We start from the raw sequence: 20,282 nt of genomic DNA, 5'->3' as shown, positions 1-20,282 counted from the left end.
ATTGGATCCACTGGAATTGTAGTTACAAATGGTTGTGAGACCCAATGTGGGTGCTGAGAATTAAACCAGGGTCCTCATGATATGAATGTATTTGGCCCAGGGAGTGGCACTATTAGGAGGTGTGGCCTTGTTGGAGGAAGTGTGTTGCTTTGGGGGTGGGCTTTGAGACCCTCCTCTTAGCTGCCTGAGGATCCAGTCTTCTCCTGGTTGTGGCTGGATCAAGGTGTAGAACTCAGCTCTTTCCCAGCATCATGTCTGCCTGGATGGCTGCCATGCTCCCACCTTGATGATAATGGACAGAACCTCTGAACCTGTAAGCCAGCCCAATTAAATGCTGTCCTTGTAAGAGTTGCCTTGGCCATGGTGTCTGATCCCAGCAATGGAAACCCTACCTGAGGGTCCTCTGCAGGAGCGAGTGCTCCTATCCACTGAAGCACTCCTCCAGCCTTCACTCCTTATCTCTACATTCTGATGTATCTATGAGAGGAAGGACAACTGCTCGGTTCATATGAAAGAACGCGGCAGGGGCTTGGGACTTAGCTCAGCAACAGTGTTTGCCTGGTGCATGCAAGGCCTTGGGATCCATACCCAACACCACAAAACAAAACAAAACGGGTGGACCCACAAGGCAGGGCATCTGGGAACTCTCAGACAGGGATGCAGGACGTCCAGGCACACAAACTCCCAGTGGTAAGATGAATTCTCATAAGACTTGGAAGCAGGAGGCTTCATTCTTCTTTCCCAGGGCTCCAGGCTGGAGGACAGGGGGCCCCACCCCGGTGAACCCAGGCAGTAACAGGGCCAAGAAAGAAAACTTATTTATGGTAAAATTAAAAGGCAGCATCTTTTTTTTTTCATAAAAGAAACATAGTATATGACATATGTCAAAATTTACGAAAAAATAATTTCCATCTAAATCTATAAAGAGGGGTTGCAGAGAATAAGAATGAACGTTTTTGATTTATTCAAAGTTTTGATCTAAAACCTTAATGAAATCTACCACCTTTATTACAAGGGGACTGACGGGTCTTGAGTGGAAAGAAACAGGGTCAAGAAAGATGGCACTGGACACTGGAGAGTGACCCAAACTGGCTGAGGGTGCAGGTTTGGTCCGGTAGATCGCTGCCTGGCTGAAGGCGCGCTTTGTTGGAACTGGACGTGGGCGCTGTTTGAACAGTACAAATCTGCATAAGAAAACTAAGGAGGACCACGGGACACAGACTCTATTTCAAATCAATGATGTCTTCCTCAGAGGAGGCCGTGAGCTGGAAGGGGCTGCTGCCTGTGCCCGGGCTGCCCTCTTTGTCCAATACAGGGTCCTGCTCAGAGCTTGTCGAGTGGTTCTGGCCCTCGGGAATGGCTTCCGACGCTGGACTTTCCAACACTCCTGATGGGATCCTGGAAGACAGAAGCTGCTGTCACAGGGTGACTTCCTGTGGGCCTCCCTAGCAGTCTGTGAAGCCCTTCTTCCCCGTGTCTCTGGCCACTCAGCCTGCTCAGAGCACTGACTCGGGGTCCTGTTATCCGTCCCCATTCTCACCATCCGGTCCTAGCCAGCCCTGGGCTGTGTGCGTCCTGTTCTTGACCCCCAGCAAAGTGCACCTTCCACCTGCCTTTCTACCGTTATTATTATTGTGTTGTTTGTGTGTCTATGTTGTTGATTATTATTTTTTTTTTTCGGAGCTGAGGACCAAACCCAGGGCCTTGTGCTTGCTAGGCAAGCGCTCTATCCACTGAGCTAAATCCCCAACCCCCATTGTTTTTATTTTTATTTGATGCAAATGATGCTTTGTATGTGTGGATATTGTTACACCATGTGCATCTCTGTGCTCTCGGAGGCTTGAAAAGGGCACCAGATCCTCTAGAATTAGAATTACAGATAATTCTGAGCTATCTCGTGGGTATTGGGAATTGAACCTGGGTCCTTTAAGATCAAACAATAAATGCTGCTAACTGCAGCATTAATATTATTACTGTGAGAGGGTCAGGCTGGCCTTGAACTTGCAGTGATTCTTCTGTCTCTGCCTCCCGGGCGCTGATACTCCAGGCCTGAGCCACCATGCCCAGCTACTTGCAGTGGGTTTACTGTTGTTGATTAAGACTCTATTTGCCGGGTGGTGATGCTGCACACCTTTAATGCCAGCATTCAAGAGGCAGACGCAGAGGCAAACAGATCTCTGAGCTCTGAGTTTCAGGGCAGCCTAGTCTACAGAGTGAGTTCCAGGACATCTAAGGTACATAGAGAAACTGTCTCAAAAAAGCGAAATATAAAAAAATAAGATTCTTGGGGTTGGGGATTTAGCTCAGTTGTAGAGCGCTTGTCTAGCAAGCGCAAGGCCCTGGGTTCGGTCCTCAGCTCCGAAAAAAAAAATAAGATTCTCTATTTTAATTTTTGATATTTTGAGACAGGATCTCATTTTGTAGCTCGCTGGCCCAGAACTGATTATTTAGAGCACACTGGCCTTGAACTCAAAGACATCTGCCTTTGTGGCCGAATGCTGGGTTTTAAAGCATGTGCCATCATGCCCAGCCTGGCTTTAAAAATATATATTTAGGGGGTTGGGGATTTAGCTCAGCAGTAGAGCGCTTGCCTAGCAAGGGCAAGGCCCTGGGTTCGGTCCCCAGCTCCGAAAAAAAAGAAAAGGAAAAAAATATATATTTAATGTTTATTTTTTATGCATAGTTATTTATCTGTCTGTACCATTTGAGTGCCTGCTGCCAGAAGGCGGCATTGGATGCCCAGAAGCGAGAGTTACAGGTGGTTGTGAAGAGCCATGTGGGTGCTGGGAACTTCTGTCCTCTAAGAGCAGCCCGTGCTCTCACCCACAGTCATCTCTAGCTCCCTTACTGCCCTTTAAGTTTCACGGTTCGCCTATGGCTGGCTGAGATGATGTCATTGTGGTGAGATCTGTTTCTCCACAGGAGGCTGAAGCAGGAGTGAGGCTGGCTCTTCTGACCAGGCAGACTCGTGCTTCTGTAACTGGGGTATGGGAGGCTCTCTGCCCAGATAGCAGACACCTCACTGCATCATCTGCCACTCTGCCATGAGGGATGGATGGCCTGCTGCTGAATGCCTGTGACCCTCCCTGTCTCCCCCAGCTCAGTGCTGAGTAAAGCGTGCGGCTTGGACAGGTGTCCTGTCCTCTCCTGAAGGAGCACAGGCGCTGCTGCTGCAGGAAACACGCTGCAGGCAGCAGGCTGTGAGTCGTGCGTGCGTCCTGCACTGCTTTCAGAAGGGCTCTCCCTGCTCACAGGGACACCAGTTCTGGAAGAGTCTGACCCTAACTCTAACTCTCACTAAGTGTGATGGTTTGTGTATGCTCGGTATGTAGGGAGTGGCACTATTAGAAGGTGTGGCCTTGTTGGAGTAAGTGTAGGCTTTAAGATCCTCATCCTTGCTGCCTGGAAGCCATTCTTCCACTATCAGCCCTCAGATGAACATGTAGAACTCTCAGTTCTGCCTGCACCATGCCTGCCTGGATGCTGTTTTGTTCCCACCTTGATGATAATGGACTGAACCTCTCAAACTGTAAGCCAGCCACAATTAAATGTTGTCCTTGTAAGAGTTGCCTTGGTCATGGTGTCTGTTCACGGCAGTAAAACCCTAAGACACTAAGCAATCTTATTTTTTGTGTATCTTCATCAAACTAGTGGGCCAAAAATGGTCCCTTCAGAGTCACCAATGGGAGGGGGACAAGCAAGAGTAACAGGCATGTGTGTGTGCATCTGTGTGACTATGATCAGAATACATTAGATACATGATTCTCTCTAGGGCTGGGTGTGGTGGTGTATGTCTTCAATCCCAGCGTTAGGGAAATAGGCAGGAAGATCTCTGTGAGTCTGAAGCCAGCCTGGTCTGTATAGTGGGTTCTAGGTTAGCCAGGGCCAAAGAGTGAAACCTAGTGTTGAGACAGTGTTGAGACAGTGTTGAGAAAGGCTCTGCATCTGTGTTGACAGGAAAGGCTCTGGACCCCTTCTAGAGTGATATGGATCAGGTATGACAGGGGGAGACCTCCTGAAAAACTAGAAAAATGCAAGAGAATCAAATAGGGCAGGTAAAGATTCTTTGCGCCATCCTTCACGTGGCATGAATGAGGACTCATTATAACCGGTTATTAATAAAGTTAACTCATAACAAGACAGCTGCCTGTCACATGCTCAACAAGGACCATCTTTAACTCATCTGTGCACCCTGCACAATCCATATGGATAACTTTTTTTTTTTTTAAGATTTATTTCTTACATATAAGTACACTGTCCCTGTCTTCAGACACACCAGAAGAGGGCATCAGATCCCATTACAGATGGCTGTGAGCCACCATGTGGTTGCTGGGATTTGAACTCAGAACCTCTGGAAGAGCAGTCAGTGCTCTTAACCACTAAGCCATCTCTCCAGCCCCCATATGGATATCTTAATGAGACTAGCATTTCGGTTGTGAGATTTATCTACTAAAGAGTACACAGCTTTGGTGAGATTTATCCTCAGAGATGCTGAACTGACCTGCTAGGACCCCCTGTGCCATGGATTCCAGGTCACCTTGCCTCGTTCAACCTTTCAAATGCATCTAGTCAGAACTTCAGTCAAGCCCTGAGCCTTCTAAGCATGCGGAGACTGGATAATAGATACTAAAGTTAGCTTTCTTAAAGTCTAACCAAATTTTCTAATTTTCCTTCCCTTCTGTTCCTTTAAAAATTTTTTGTTGCCCTGTTCAAAAAGAAGTTATATAGAGTGATCAGCCCAATCCCTGGGTTTGGGGGTCTGGTAATGGTTATTTTACAAATTATAAAAAGTTATCATTTTAAGGGATAATTTAGGAATGGTCATAATTTTGAACAGGGAAGAAATAGGTAGGATTAATTGTATAGCCATAATCTTAATTGGTATAAATCTTTGATAAAAAGTTACATTGGTACAAAGTTTTTGATAGGGGTTTAAGGTTTTCATTGGTATGGATTTCTTATATCAATACAACTCATTTAAGAATATAAAGCTTGGGTTGGGGATTTAGCTCAGTGGTAGAGCACTTGCCTAGCAAGCGCAAGGCCCTGGGTTGGTCCCCAGCTCCGGAAAAAAAAAAAAAAAAAAAAAAAAAAAGAAAAAAGAATGTAAAGCTTAGACCCAGTCCTTCTATAACTACTGTTACAAACAGTTTTTAGTTGAGTAAGCAATACGAGTTAGGGGCCGGAGAGCAAACTCATGGTTGTGTTAGATTCTGATTGAATTATAAAAGGGAGTTTTCAATATATTTCAGTTAGAAATGGCTGAGAGTAGTCAAGGTTGAACTTTCAGATTACTTTACATATATAATCTTCAAAATCATCAGAAATCCACAGAATGTGACATTTGATATTATTTAGTTATTTGACAATGAGACATGTCTGTTCCTCACGGCACCCTCTTCTTGGTTCAAAGAAGAATTGCGCATCTTCACACCCTCCAAGTGGCAAGGCAGCCACTGGGCAGAAATTGCCTGTTTGATCTGCAGATGAAACAGTGCCCAGGAAAAGGACACATTATGCAAAATAGTGCACTGTTGGCTCTGCCAAGACAGGGTAAGCAGTCCTTAATAATTCTGTTTTGCAGGGGTCTGTCAGATAGATGATCCTGGGCTAGAAGGCCAAAGACTGATTCTCCAAAGTTTTGAGGAATGAGGGGCTCTCCAGGTAGTCAGCTGTCTCTCCAGTTGTTTGAGAAGCTATGTTTGGGTGCTTCCTATATACCCAGGTGATGTTTAAGTTGTTCTCAGAAATCTGATGGGGTTGAAGATTAGTTTTAGTCTAATAATCAAATTCAAGTTGTTTAACATTGGGAGAGAGGTTTTAGGGTGGAAGACATGGCTTTCAGATAAGGGCTACAGGCTAAAATCTAAATATAATCTAGGGATAGAATCATAATTCTTTCAGTTAGGAATGGTGGTAGTGTACTTTATCTAACTGACAAACATGATAGACTATATGTCATTTGTCTATCATACTATATAACTGTTGTGATTATTATGTTTTTGTTCAATTTATGTCTGAGAAGAGGGGCTGGAGAGATGGCTCAGTGGTTAAGAGCACTGACTGCTCTTCCAGAGGTCCTGAGTTCAATTCCCAGCAACCACATGGTGGCTCACAACCATCTGTAATGGGATCTGATGCCCTCTTCTGGTGTGTCTGAAGACAGCTACAGTGTACTCATAAATAAAATACATCTTAAAAAACATTTTAAAAAAGTTTTTTAAATTTATTTTTTTTATTGGACAGAAGGGTGAGGTGTAGGGGGTAGTCCTATTCCCCAGTTGGTTCTTGATCTATCAGTAAAGAAAGCCTTGGGCCAATTGCTGGGCAGAAGGTACAGGCAGGACTTCCAGGCCCCTGAAGGTAGGGTGGGGAATACAGGGGATGGGGGGCAGTTTGAGGTGCTTTGGGGAGAGGAGAACTGGGCAACCATGTGAGGTCTCAGGAGGAGCTGGGGTCTGTGGCCACTATGACAGGCGGTGGTCATGGAGGTTTGGCAGGGCCTCGATGGGACTAGCCAGGGCCTAGATGGGACTAGCCAGGGCCTCAATGGGACTAGCCACTGAAGTTTAGGGCGGGTAGGAGGTACAGAGCTAAGAGGATAGATAAGGGCAAGTTTTCCAGGTGGGAGATAGCAGCTCCCAGCAATTGTGTCAAGAAGGCAAGTAGAAAAGGAACAAATTGTGTACCTTTTGTCCAAGGATTCATGGGAAGCTGGGTGGGGGCTGGTATCATGGTCACCTCCTGGAGTAAGGGTGGGTAGAGATTCAAAACTACATACTACAAAAAAGTCTCTCTCTGTCTTGTTTATTTCTCATACACATGTGTACAGTTTTGTGAGTGTCAGGCAAGGCTCTAGCTGAGCTGTCTATAGCCTCTCATTATATTTTAGTGAACATTTGTTTGATGCTGGTGACAGTGTCCTCTTGTCTCAGCCCCATGGTGTCAGCTGTCCTCTCTGGGACCTTCCTAGTGGGATGGGTGCTGACCTTGTAGGGTGCTGGGCTAGTAGACTCTTGGTGTTGGTATTCTTTCTAGGCTCTGCCCTACAGTTACCTGGCAACAGCCAAGTGTGCCTGACTCACTATAGAAGTAGCTGCTTGTCCACTCCTCACTCTCTTATCCTCTTACTGTCTTACTCCCTGCCCCTTTTCCCTCTTTCTCCATCCCTCTCCCCCTTCTCTCCATGTGTTCCTGGCCAGCCTCTACCCCCACCCCCTTTCTCTGTCTCTATTCCATCCTCAACTCCCCTTCCCATGCCCTAAATAAACTATTCCATACTATATCTGTCATGTGGCTGGTCCCTCAGGGGAAGGGATCCTCAGCATGGGCCCACAGAGGCACCCTTCCACCTGACCATACCCAGCTCCATTCAACAGATCCTGGTTCTTTCCTTCTTCTTTATAAAACACAACACCTGGGCGCCACCATACAGCAGTGCAGGGCCACCTTCTTACCTGTCACTGCTAGCTGACCTCACAGTCTCTGGCTTGGGGCTTCCTTGGCTTTCTTCCAACCGCTTCCGGGTTTTTGATTTAGCCCTTGGTGCTCCTTCTGACCTGGGCCCACCATCATCAGAGAGGCCTGCAGTACAGAGGAAAATCACAGGCCAGTAGGCCATTACCACAGGGGGCAGAAAGTTCTTTGCAAATTTCACACAAGCATATGATATGTTTTGACCACATCTATCCCTTCTCCCTCCATTTTCCCTGCCCACTTCACTTTATCTTATTTTTTAGTTTTTTGAGACAGGATTTCTCTTTGTAGCTCTGGCAGTCCTAGATTTGCTTTGTAGACCAGGTTGGCCTCAAACTCCGAGATCCACCTGTGTCAGCCTCTGAACTGCTGGGATTAAAGGTGCACACCACCTTTTGTTCTTATTGGTACATTGTGAGACCCAAGACAGTAGCAAAGATGACAGATTGCTTTTCCAGTAGTTTTCTTGTTGGTGAAGTTTTCTTTCTCTGATCGTAGAGTATACATACACTGCAATACACAAGTCCTGGAGAAGCCTAATACAAGCAGCCAAGTCCCTAAAGTCCTGTAGTGATCCTAGGAACTGCCTGCCCGATCCTCCCCTCCATGGAACATGGCTTGGTCAGCTGATGCAGGAAGAGAGGCCAGCAGCATCCCTGGAGGAAGAGGTCCAGTGTTCTCGGGTGTGGATTATGATTGATGGATTGATGAATCTCTTCTGAGAGGGAGGTTGTTTAAATTGTTTTATCATGTTATTTGTTTGGGGATGAGAGGACAGCTTGAGTCAGCTCTGTCCTTTAGTCATGTATGTCCTGGGGCTCCAACTCACATGTAAAGCTTGAAGGAGTGTTTGAAGCTCTGAGCCACCTTACCGGCCCCTGGTCCCCTTTAACCTCTGGTTTTGACCTCTGGTCTAGTCATAAGCTGGGACACAGCCTGAGAGGTGATTACCTAGCAGCTCCCTGCGGGTCCTGCTTGCTATCTCTTTAATTTCCATGCGGGAGAGGGACAAGGAATGTGTGACAGGAATGGCGGCGACTCCAAGGCCGATGGAGGTGGGCGGGCTGATGACCTTGGAGACTAAAGGCGATTTCAGAGGTCGCTCGATGCTTCTGCCCACAAGGTTTCTAAGTGGAATCTTGTACAGATTTTTAGACTGAATTTCACCTGAAACACAATTTGGAAAAGACCAGAACTTTAGGCGCATGTTATTTACAACAGAACGTCTTCCTTTACACGTTTTCAAGTACGAGCCGGGCAATTGTGATGCACGCCTTTAACTCCAGCACTCAGGAGGCAGAGGCAGGTAGGTCTCTGACTTTGAGGCCAGCCTGGTCTATAGAGAGAGCCCAGAACAGCCGGGGCTACACAGAGAAACCCTGTCCTAAAAAATAAAACAAAAAACAAAAAATAAATAACAACAATAAAATCACCAAACCAAACAAAGCTCCCCCCCAAAGTTTTAAATTACATTTATTGAGTGTGTGTGAGTGTGTGTGTGTGTGTGTGTGTGTGTGTGTGTGTGTGTGTGTGTGTGTGTGTACCTCTATGGAGGTCAGGAGTTACAGGACTCGGGTATCTTTTCCCATTTGACACAGGGATTCAAGTCAGTTCATCAGGCCTGATGACAAGTGCCTGTACCTGCAGGACCATCTTGCTGGCCTGAAAATAATTTCTTGTTCCTTAATATCATTAGCATGAAGAAACCCCTTTCTCTTTTTTCTATTAACTTACTTTTTTATTCAGTTTTCATCCTGATTGCTGCAAAGCTTCCCTTTTTCTGAATGAATTTGATAAAATACACTGGTTGTCAGTTGTGCTCGCACAGAAAACTAGGAGGTCAGGAGAGCAAGGGCCTGTGCCTGGGACCCTCATCCTAACAATAAGTGATAAAGAGGACAGGTGGATGGACAGAAGGATGGAGCAAAAAGTCACACGAAACCCTTGCTGTTCCCAGCCCTACAGGAGTCTGGTAAAAGCCTCTGGGAAAATGAGCAAAGTTAGAGTGACACACTGAGGCCTGAGGGCTGCAGATTTAGCTCGAAACTCACTAGCACAGTCCCCACCCATGAGGAACACATGAAACTTGCAGCTGGATGCCCTCTGGCCTATTTCCCTTTTCCACACTGAGGCAGTGCTTTGCATGATGGGATTTCTTCTCTTTGTGTTTGTTGCTTGAGTGCATGTGGGATTCTCTGTCTCACTCAACCTCACAAATGTTGGGCACACAACCAAGCAAGTCTTCCTTTTTTACTGGTTTTTGACAGTGACAATGTCAATAACTTCTATTCCTACTTTGAATTTTTGTTTTTTGTTTTTGTTTTCCAAGATAGTATTTTTCTGTGTAGCCCTGGCTGTCCTGGAACTCACAGAGATCCACCTGCCTCTGCCTTCTGAGTGCTGGGATTAAAGGCGTGTGATGCTATGCCCGGCCTGAATAGTACTTCTTTAGCAGTGATTATGTCTAATTCTGACAATAAGCCTAAGACATGAGGCCCTAAAGCATCTATTAAGACGACAGGACAAGCTAGACTTTACCTTCCCCCAGGGAAGAAGGAAACAGTGGAGTGTCCCGGGCCGGTGGTGTCTGAGGAGATGTGTGTGCACTGGCCCCCTTTGAGCTGCCTCCAGATGAGCCCTCATGCACAGTTGTGGCTGCTGTGAAGTATATATCTGACTGGAAAGGAAGAGGAAGTGTTACCAGCTGCCTTGAATGCCTGACTGGTTCCCAGGCTAGGGCATGACTTCCTGACTCAGCGGAGCAGGCAGTGCGGGCCTGTGTCTGACTTTTCCCCAAGGATTTGCTTCCCTCCTCTCTGCACTTGCCTCACATCTGCACACACAACACGACACACACACACACACACACACACACACACACACACACACACACACTTCCCTCAGGAGTCTCAGAATTGGGACAGAGCTGGGGGAATTCCATCAGGACCATTGTGCAGTGGGAAAATGGAGGCTTGCTCCACTCAGTCAGCAGAGACTCCACATGCCTAAATGTGCAGATTTTGGTAACCCCAGTCATGGGACATAACATGAGTCTCTGAGAGCCAACTCTCAGGAATTTCACAAGTGAGAGCTTAAACATGGCTAGCAATAATAATATTTTAAAGCTATGAAATTAGCTTTGTGTTGTAGTGTTTATCCACATGTGTGTGCAATATGCATGACTATGTACCTGGATGGAGGATGGAGGAGGGAGGGGAGAGGAGGGAGGGGTGAGGGGGAGGAGGATGGAGGAGGAGGGAAGAGGGGGTGAGGGGGGAGGGAGGGAGGGAGGAGGGAGGAGGGAGGGGAGGAAGGGGGTGAGGGAGGAGGGAGGAGGGAGGAGGGAAGAGGGGTGAGGGAGGAGGGAGGGAGGGGGTGAGGGAGGAGGAGGAGGGGTGGGGAGGAGGGGGAGGGAGGATGGAGGGGAGGGAGGAGGGAGGAGGAGGGAGGAGGGAGGAGGGGTCCTGCTCCATCTCTCTGCACCTTCCTTTCTTAGGACTGGGTCTCTCGATGAACCTGGAGCTAGGCTGGTGTCTAGTAAACCCTAGCCACCCACCCGTCTCTGTCCCTTATTGCACCAGGCATGTTTGTGACCACACTCAGAATTTCACGTGAGTGCTGGGCATTGAACTCAGGTCCTCATGCTTGCTCTACAAACACTTTCCCTGAGGAACCTCTCCCCAGACCAAATGGTATAAACTTAAATATGTCAGAGATAATGATCCTCGGCATCAGAATTCAGCCGTTCTTAATTATTCGGCTATATTTACTGTTATTCGGGAACTGCTGTGCGGCTCTTCCTGACTCAGGTGTCATCACATCCAGTGGACGGGCTCTCAGCACCACAGACACCATATGAGCTGGGATGAAAATGTGTCTAGGGCTACATCTGGAGTAAGTTCTGCTTTAAGAGGTGTGATTTTTTTTTCTGGTGATAAATATTTTTTAAAACTTGCTTAGTTTTATATGTATGTGTGCGGCCCCAAGTATATGTCCTAAGCACTGTGTACATGCAGGAGCCCAAGGACTGGATCCCCTGGAATAGACATTGTGAGCCACCACATAGGCACTGGGAACTGAACCCGGGTCCTTTGCAAGAATACTAAGGGGTCTTAACCACTGAGCTAGCTCTCTAGCCCAGAAAAATAGTTCAACAGTTGATTGCATATTAGATGTTTTTTACTTCTGAGTTAAAGTTTTACTTGTACCCCAGGCTAGCCTGGATCTCACTAGGTACTTGAGACTGGCCTCAAACTCAACAGCAGTCCTCCAAATAGCTTGTAAGTGCTGGGCGTCCATATGTGAGCTACATATCGGGCTCACATCTTGCTGCATGACAGATCTCTTGACATAACACATTGGGACAATAACGAGTAGATCGAGGTAGGACGCCAACTGTAAACTTAGGGTGGAGTTGAACCTGTGGCGTGGTTATGGATGCAAGGTAAAATCAAAAGTGTATTTTCTGAGAGAGAGAAGCCGTGGCAGGACAATGGAGGCTGACGTTAAGATTCTGCTCTGAGTATTTACAGGTTGTTATGAATGTTCTTAAGGGATGGATGGTACTGGGCTTTGTATGTTTAGGTGCGTGATTATGTCTTACCAATTGGGTCAAAGGTAACAAAAAAAAGTGTATTTTCTGAGAACTAAGTGTTCTAGGTTTTGTGAAGAGCATATTTTACGTTATCTGTAAACTAAGACTGTTACACAGTAAACTCACAGTCCACGTGCACACGTGCACACATGTTTTAAACATGTACATATTTTGGAAGCACCGGCTGTGTGTGTGATGCACACAGCTGCAGTGCAGTGGGGCAGAGGGGCAGCTGCCTCTGACCTGCATGATTAAGATCAGGGGTGAGAAGGGGGCCGTAAGGAATGGGGCAGGGCACGGTGCTGTGGGAGCGAGAGGGGCCTTCGTGAGGTTGAATCACGGTGTGGGCACTAGACAAAGACACCCTGGGAAGCCATCTTTTCCAGTGTCCTCTGAGTTGCTGGCGTGGGTTAGTTGATGAGCCATGTTTCACATGGCTGCAACTGAAGCTCGGCAGTAAGCATGGAGGAAGGTGCAGGCTCAGGGAAAGGCCACCAAACCTGGAGGCCTGCCCTTCAGATCTGGGAGCCACACGGTGAAAGGCAGGGCCTGACTGAGGCAGCCTGTCCTCTGATTTTTTTTTAAAGATTTATTTATTTTATGTATATGAGTGTACTGTTGCTTTCTTCAGACACACCAGAAGAGGGAATCAGATCTCATTACAGATGGTTGTGAGTCACCATGTGGTTGCTGGGAATTGAACTCAGGACCTCTGGAAGAGCAGTCAGTGCTCTTAACCGCTGAGTCATCTCTCCAGCCCCTGTCTTCTGATTTTTAACGTGTGTTTTGTGGTACATGCATACAGACACATAGTCACAGACAGACAGACAGACAGACAGACAGACAGACACACACACACACACACACACACACACACAGTAACCCCACTGACTAATCCTCACAGCAGCCCCACCTCCCTCCTGGCATTTTGACACAGAACCCCTGTGCTGAGGTCATGAGCAGTTTTTGCTCACTTGACCCCTCTGGATGCTAAGGCCATGAAATTGCATTCCACTCACCCTGGAGGCTACGAGCTGCAGCTGTGGCACAACCGCCGTGTGGACCAGGTTCCCATTCACCACCAGGCGGATCTCCATGGAGTCGGTGGTGAAGGCCAGGAGGTATGGGAAGGCGCAGACTGCAAGGGAAACAGATGTTCTAATGGGTGAGGTGGCCACACTTGCTCAGTCATCATTGTGACTTACCCCACACTCACCAGAGTGCATCTTGACACCCTTTTGGCATGTGATGGCTTGGAAAGTTTCCTTTGCCCTTCCTGCCTGGCTCGGCCCATGTGTCTCCAGCACTGTCACCCGTCTCTGTGCCCCTCTGGTCTGTGTTTCAGGCAGTAGTTGTGTCCTTCAGAGCACCCCTGCACTGAGATGCTTCTGTCAGAGGTGGAGTTCCTCCTCGCAATACCACGATGACACGCTGACCTCTCGACCACAGCTACCTCTCCACTGTCCCTGTGTTCTCTGGCTGGTCCTTCAGCTCGATGTCCACCTGACCTCCCTCTGTACTCTGCATAGGTGACCTGTCTGTTCTGGGGTATCCTTGGTGACTCTTTCTGCTGTGCTCTCCAGTCTTCTGTGCCTGCTCTCTGCAGTGCTTGATTCAAAGCCCAGAGGGCAGTTTCCATTCCTCCTTTTGGCCTACCTCATCTGTAGTCAGAGCCTGCCCAGGCGTGTCTCTCAGGTCTGTTCTCTCAAAGCTCTGCTGTGGGTCTTTTAGCAGACAGGTTTTTTTTTTTTCCTTTTGCTTTTTAGACAAGTTGCCCTTGAATTTGTTAGAGGTCCCTGAACATCATATGAACCTCCTATCTCCATTACCCGTGTGCTGGGGTTACAGGTCTGTGCTGCCACAGCCTGCATCACACCGGGGTGACTCTCTTATCCCTACTGTGGCTCCATAAACACAACCTTCACTACTCGTATCCTGGTATTTAGTTTTACAGGTTTTATTCCTATTATTAGTAGTGCTGGGACTAGAATCCAAGGCCTTGTGGCTGCCAGGGAAGCTCTGCTCCTCAGAGCCATGTCTTAGCATCTGCGAACTTGGCTTTACTTTTGAGGTCAGAGGACAACTTGTAAGGGTCAGTTCTCTCCTTTAACCATATGAGTTTGGGTCATCAGAACTCATCAGGCTCCTAGCAAACATCTCTGCCAGCTGAATCTTCATGCCAGTCCTGGTACTTTTTTCTAACATTTCAGTAGCAGGTATTTTGCCAGCCCCTGAGGTTTTGAAAGCTCAGGTTTCAAGGCAGGTAAGAATAGCACTGATATATATGTACTTTTCCCCCAGCTGGTCAGCATACTAGCTGGAGACCTGGCTTGTGGATTTTAGAAAACGCCTGCTAGGTACTGCCAAATTCTATTTAATTGCTTTCAAATTTCATGTGCCTAGGAACCGAGAAGAGCCAGGGGGACATAAGAGTTATCTAACAGCAAACTCCTTGAAGGATGTCCAAGTCCCCAGAATATTCAGTAGTTTGGAGGAAGTTCCAGTTGTTCACAGGGGACCAAACCCTGCAGGTGGGATCAGTAGGGGCACAGAACCATGATAAGGGTTCTTCTTACCAATTGCATATGGAGCCTGGTTCCAACAGAACTGGAAATCCGATGCCGAGGGTTGAAGCAAAAAAGAGCCACCGTTAAAGGGGCAAACCTTTTTATAGATGCAACTGTCTGCAATGAAAACAAGAGCGACTGGTTTTGTTAGAGATGGCACCTAGATCCCTGCAGCCAGAGTCACAGCAGCTAGGGCAGCTAGGGCAGCTAGGGCAGCATCCTCCCAGTAGTTCTCTGTACCCAGGCTGGACTCAACTTTGCAGCAATGCTCCTGCCCCAGCTTCTCATGTGCTGTGATTACAAGTGTTAGTCACCATACCCAGCTCTCCCTGCTAGTTTATTACAAATAGCTGTAGTCAACCCTTGAGCCAAACTCTGAGGGTTGTGAGGCAGTTACCATGTATGCTAACAGCTGCCATCTAGAGAAAAGTCGAAGACTGTCTGACTTCAGAAAGTAGATGCTGCTATCCTGTAAGCTCACTTTGTAGATAAACGTAAGGTTGAAAGAGATAAGGTGGTCTGTCCTGAGTCTCATAGCTCTACCAGGGGCAGAGTGTTTGGAGGAAGCTAGGCCAGGCTGCAGAGTCCAAGTGCTTCCTGCCTATGCATACCATCATGCTAGACAAAGATTCAGAATGGGCAGCCCAGGGGTAGAGGAGGCCTTTCTACAAAGCAGGTCACTCTTGAGCCTCACTTGTGACAAGCATAGTGGGAGTTGCATATGCCCCCTTGTCAGGAGACAACATAGGACAAGCTAATAACTAGCAGGTGATCTTTCTGAGATGAGTCTGCCTTGGATTAAAATAATTCAAGACAGATTTGCTCCTATAGACAAGGCCCAGGAGCAAATCATTTTAGGAAAGATTCCTGCTACTAATATGCTTTTCCTGTTGTTATTAAGCATATATAACAATCACTAGGTATTAGCCCACCCTTTTGAGAAGATCTCTGTAGAATCACAAAGATTTCCTGTCTTGTAGTGATGCTATATAGACAAATAGATGACTTTTTAATTCTTTTTTTTTCTTTTTAAAGATTTATTTATTATGTATACAGCATTCTGCCTGCATGTACACGTGCAGGCCAGAAGAGGGCACCAGATCTCATTATAGATGGTTGTGAGCCACCATGTGGTTGCTGGGAATTGAACTCATGACCTCTGGAAGAGCAGACAGTGCTCTTAACCTCTGAGCCATCTCTCCAGCCCCGACTTTTTAATTATTAATTAAATAAGAATTCCTAAAATTATGCCAGCATTTATTAAGCTTTTTATAGTGGGACTGCTAGTAGATCATCCCTGATAAAACTGCAATGAGGGGGTTGGGGATTTAGCTCAGTGGTAGAGTGCTTGCCTAGCAAGCGCAAGGCCCTGGGTTCGGTCCCCAGCTCCGAAAAAAAGAAAAAAAAAAAACAAAACTGCAATGAGAATTCTGCCAGTCTCTGTCACCAGTTAATTGCTTCTTCTACTCAGAGCACATTCCAAGAGGTTGTAAAACCATTAACCAAAGGTCATAAAAAGGGACCTTATTACATATTATAGGTGCTGTTATATATTATAGGACCTTTATTATAGGTGCTAGGGCAGAAGATAAAATGTTACCTGGGTTTATCTATACAAAACTTCACTAATAACTTAGTTATGGTTTTTAACTCTCCATGAACCTGTGGAACTGTTACAGGTGATGAATGTTTAGCTAGATAATTATTCCTACTGGATACTGTTGTAAACGTTTTATTTGATTTATGATATGAATTTATGTGTAAGCTTGTGATGAACTTTTTACCACATGATCATATATTCTGAATGATGTATAATTACTGAGGACAAAGAGAGGAGTGTGAATTTCCCTTGTTCCACTCAGGATCTTTCCATTTCCCCCTTTTTCTTAGAGAGTTTTCATTGGAAACTTTTTGCAACTTAGAAATAAATGGTACCGGTTGGGGATTTAGCTCAGTGGTAGAGCACTTGCCTAGCAAGCGCAAGGCCCTGGGTTCGGTCCTCAGCTCCAAAAAAAAAAAAAAAAAAAAAAAAGGAAGGAAAAAAAATAAAATCTCTCTCTCTCTCTCTCTCTCTCTCTCTCTCTCTCTCTCTCTCTCTCTTCCTCTCCCTCTCTCTCTCTAAAAAGAAAAAAAAAAAAGCTAAATTTACTTTTCAAAATGCCCCTTTTTCTTCCAGTGAGTGACTTCAACTAGTAGGCTAGTTCCTGCTGAGATAGGACAAAGGCTACTTTATTTAATCCCCTGCTGTTTTAGCAAGAGGTGCTAGAGACTGCAGTTTCTGGTCTCAGAGGAATACAGAAGGCAGGTCAGTTACAACAGCATAGTAACTTAGACTTAGATAAGTAAACTTTTTATTATATAGCAATCCTAAATACCTTATAAGTCAAAAATCTTACCCTCCAACAATGTTCTTCTCCCTCTGCTGCCTTAAGAGGAACCCACAACAAAAAAGAAGACCATGCTGGCCCCGGCACCCACCTGTAATGGCTGATGGAGATTCTTGGCTGTCAACCTGATTATATCTACAGTGTAGTCAAAAGACTAAATCTTTTAAAACTAAAACCAAAATGGGTAGGAAAAACCTGTGAGGGATTTTTACTCAATATTTGAAGTGGGAAGATCCACTTCTATTCCAGATCTCTGAGGTGATAAGACCCACCACCTCCAGTCTGAGGCACACCTCTGCTGACAGCCTATATAATGACATAGAAGAAAGAAGCTCTTGCTTTATGCCTGCTTGCTTGCCCTCCATAGCAAGTTCATTCCTTCACTGGCATTAGAGCCTAGTTCTTTGAAATTCCCGTGTATATTGAAGACCAGCTGAGGGACATCCAGCATCCTAGACTGAACAACTATTGGATTCTTGGGCCTTCTGTTTATAGGCAGCCTTTGTTGGATTTGCTGGGCTATAGTCTGCAAGTCATTCTAAAAAATTCCCTTTATATATAATATATTATACATTATGACATATATATATATATGTATATGAGAAAGATCAATTCTCTAAGTTCTGTTACTCTATAGAACCCTGACTAATATACCCTCTTAACATATTGCTAGAAAACTTGGAACTGAACTTCAGCTGCACTAAGGCCACTTTTTTTTTTTTTTTGGTTCTTTTTTTTGGAGCTGGGGACCGAACCCAGGGCCTTGCGCTTCCTAGGCAAGCTCTCTACCACTGAGCTAAATCCCCAACCCCGCTAAGGCCACTTTAATTCAGCTACCTGATCCTGGTCTATTCTGACCTCTGAATATTAGTGTATGTAGCTCAAATTTTCTCAAAGTAAGAATGTCTTTGTAGAAACAAGATCTCTTCTTATTATAGAGGCTGTTTATGCCTACCCATGTATTTTTCTTTTAAAATAACAATGGTAATAATGGTTGCGTATATGATTTGAGACAGTGTCTTGCTCTGTAGTCCAGGACTTGCAACCCTCTTGATATGCTCTGTTGATGCAGGTAGGTATTACAGGACTGTACCGCCATGTCTATCTTAAAATTAGTGTACTTAAGTTTTGTTTATTTTCATTTTATGTGTATGAGTGTTTTGTCTGCATTGATATCTATGTACCCCATGTAAACCTGGTGCCTGTGGAGGTCAGAAGAGGACATTGGATCCTCTAAAACTGCAGTCATGGATGGCTGTGAGCCACCATATGGTGCTGGGAACTGAACCCAGGTCCTCCTCTACAAGACAGAGAGCAGTCATTGCTCTTAACCACTGAGCCATCTTTCCGGTCTGTTTTAAGGTTTTATTTATTTATTTATTTATTTATTTATTTATTTATTTATTTATTTATATTTTTGTGGGGTGGGGAGGAGAGGGTCAGTTCGTTCCCTACATAGATGTTTTAACAAAGCCACAGGGCTGCATTCTAAAGATTCGCTGTTTTGAGAAATGCTTGGGCTAAAACTTGTCCCTGTGGGAGCTCAGAGCAGAGAGCTGCTGTTCTACCTTCCCTGGGCTATTCCTTGTTAAGTCTTGAATTTTGAAGATGCTACCTACCAGATAAATTTCTGTGTTGATAACTGGGTTTTCCATTTAATTATAAATTATTTATCAAAGTATTTGATCTATGAGCTATAACTAGAATTGCTACTCTAAAAATTGACGATTCTAGGCTGAAAAACTGTGCTTTTAAAAATTTTAAACCATATCTAGGAAATAACCTTATTCCCATTTGCTTAAGAATAACTTAAAAAGTTTATTCATTTCATGTATGGGAGTGTTCTGCCTGCCTGTCACCTGTTGCCAACAAGGCCAGAAGAGGGCTTCAGTTCCCTTGGGGCTGGAGGTCACAGATGGTTGTGAGTTGCCATGTGGTACTGGAAACTGAACCTGAGTTCTGTACAAGAAGGACACATGCTCTTGGTCCCTGAGCCATCTCTCCAACCCCCCATTAGCTCATTAGCACATGAAAAGCTGGAGGAGTGTCTGATACATTTGCTCAGCCCAAAACCTACCCTTCTGCCTGACCTAAACTAACATAACTGAGCCACACAGGCTTGATTTAGGCTGATTTATTAACAGCAGAGAAATGCAAAAGTCACAGCTACCAGCTCAGCACGCTGGCTCACATCTCTCATCCTGGCACTCAGGAGGCAGAGGCAGGCAGATCTCTGTGAGTTCAAGGTTATTCTGGTCTACAGAGTAAATTTCAGGGTAGACACTATGAGACTCCATATCAAAACAAAAATAAAAATTAAAAAATAAGTCAAAAATTCAGGTACTCTAAAATAACAACAGAAACTCATGAAATTACTCTCTGGTCCTAAGCAGCCATGTATACAATACAAATAAATGTTGTGTTTAGACTTGGGTTCCATTTTCAGGATACCCAGACATGTATGTGGTGCTATCCCAGAGTATAAAATACAAAATCTGAAGCACTCGAGGCCTAGGCACTTCAGATGAGGGGCATTCACCGGTCAGTAACGGAAGATAACATCTGCTACTGAGGTCAAGAGGTCAGAGGCAAACCCTCCCCAGGCCGAGTCGCTACACAACCCTGAGGAAGGCAGCTCACCTTTCCAAGCCTCCTTCGCCTGGCTCGGGTGGAGGGAGATAACAGCCCACTGTGGGCCGCTGTAACTGGGAATCTGAATGACCTGGGTCAGCTGGCATACAGTAAGGGCCTGCTAACTGGAAGCCACTGTCTTCACCCCATACCCTGCAAGCAGGTGCATGGTGGCAGCCCTGGTAAGCATGCCACTGAGAGGCGTGGGCTGCAGCGGTGCTGCAGGGAGGGATACAGATTTTAGATGCTCCCTACTGTGATGACATATCCAGCAATGTTCATTAGATCAGCGGGAGGGAGTAGGGAGACCCTGTCCTACCATCCCCGAAACAGGCTGGTTCGTGCACGAGAGCAGAAGGCTCCCTGACTTACAGTTGTAGCAGAGGAGCAGGCCGGCTTCTCCATCCTCATACACATCAACAGCTGCAACGAAATTGACCTGCAATGACAGCGGGCAGCGCCATGGAGTGTGGCATCGGGTCCCTGAAGAACTTCCTTAAGCTCTGGGCATCTAGCAGTGGCCTTCAGGGTGGACAAAGCCATGTTTGCCCCCCCTATACCTACACCTGGGCCTAGGGTCACAAGGAGCCGCAGGTGTAAGAGCAACCTCTTTGCTCTCTCTCCTCT

At 46.0% G+C, this 20,282-nt stretch overlaps 1 protein-coding gene across 7 annotated transcripts in view; it reads right to left on the bottom strand.

Moving 5' to 3' along the window:
- Window positions 1-941: 941 nt before the first annotated feature.
- The window catches only part of Garnl3 (GTPase activating Rap/RanGAP domain like 3), a 140,690-nt gene continuing 121,349 nt past the window's right edge, over window positions 942-20,282 (bottom strand). For 5 of the 7 annotated variants that reach the window (XM_032902709.1, XM_032902708.1, XM_032902714.1 and 2 more), the window contains 7 exons: window positions 20,028-20,094; window positions 14,647-14,754; window positions 13,090-13,208; window positions 10,015-10,153; window positions 8,428-8,643; window positions 7,458-7,584; window positions 942-1,398 (listed from right to left, as the gene is read on the bottom strand). In XM_032902709.1, coding sequence (XP_032758600.1) covers window positions 1,224-1,398; window positions 7,458-7,584; window positions 8,428-8,643; window positions 10,015-10,153; window positions 13,090-13,208; window positions 14,647-14,754; window positions 20,028-20,094 — 951 coding nt within the window. In that variant the 3' untranslated portion in view covers window positions 942-1,223. Of the gene's footprint in view, window positions 1,399-5,232; window positions 5,752-7,457; window positions 7,585-8,427; window positions 8,644-10,014; window positions 10,154-13,089; window positions 13,209-14,646; window positions 14,755-20,027; window positions 20,095-20,282 lie in introns of those variants that run through there. The other 2 variants (XM_032902710.1, XM_032902711.1) reach the window with 2 other exon arrangements.

Source organism: Rattus rattus, chromosome 5 (assembly GCF_011064425.1).
Source record: "Rattus rattus isolate New Zealand chromosome 5, Rrattus_CSIRO_v1, whole genome shotgun sequence".
Taxonomy (NCBI): Eukaryota; Metazoa; Chordata; class Mammalia; order Rodentia; family Muridae; genus Rattus; species Rattus rattus.
The sequence above is the reverse complement of the archived record's forward strand: the minus strand, read 5'-3'. Positions and strand labels throughout refer to the sequence as shown.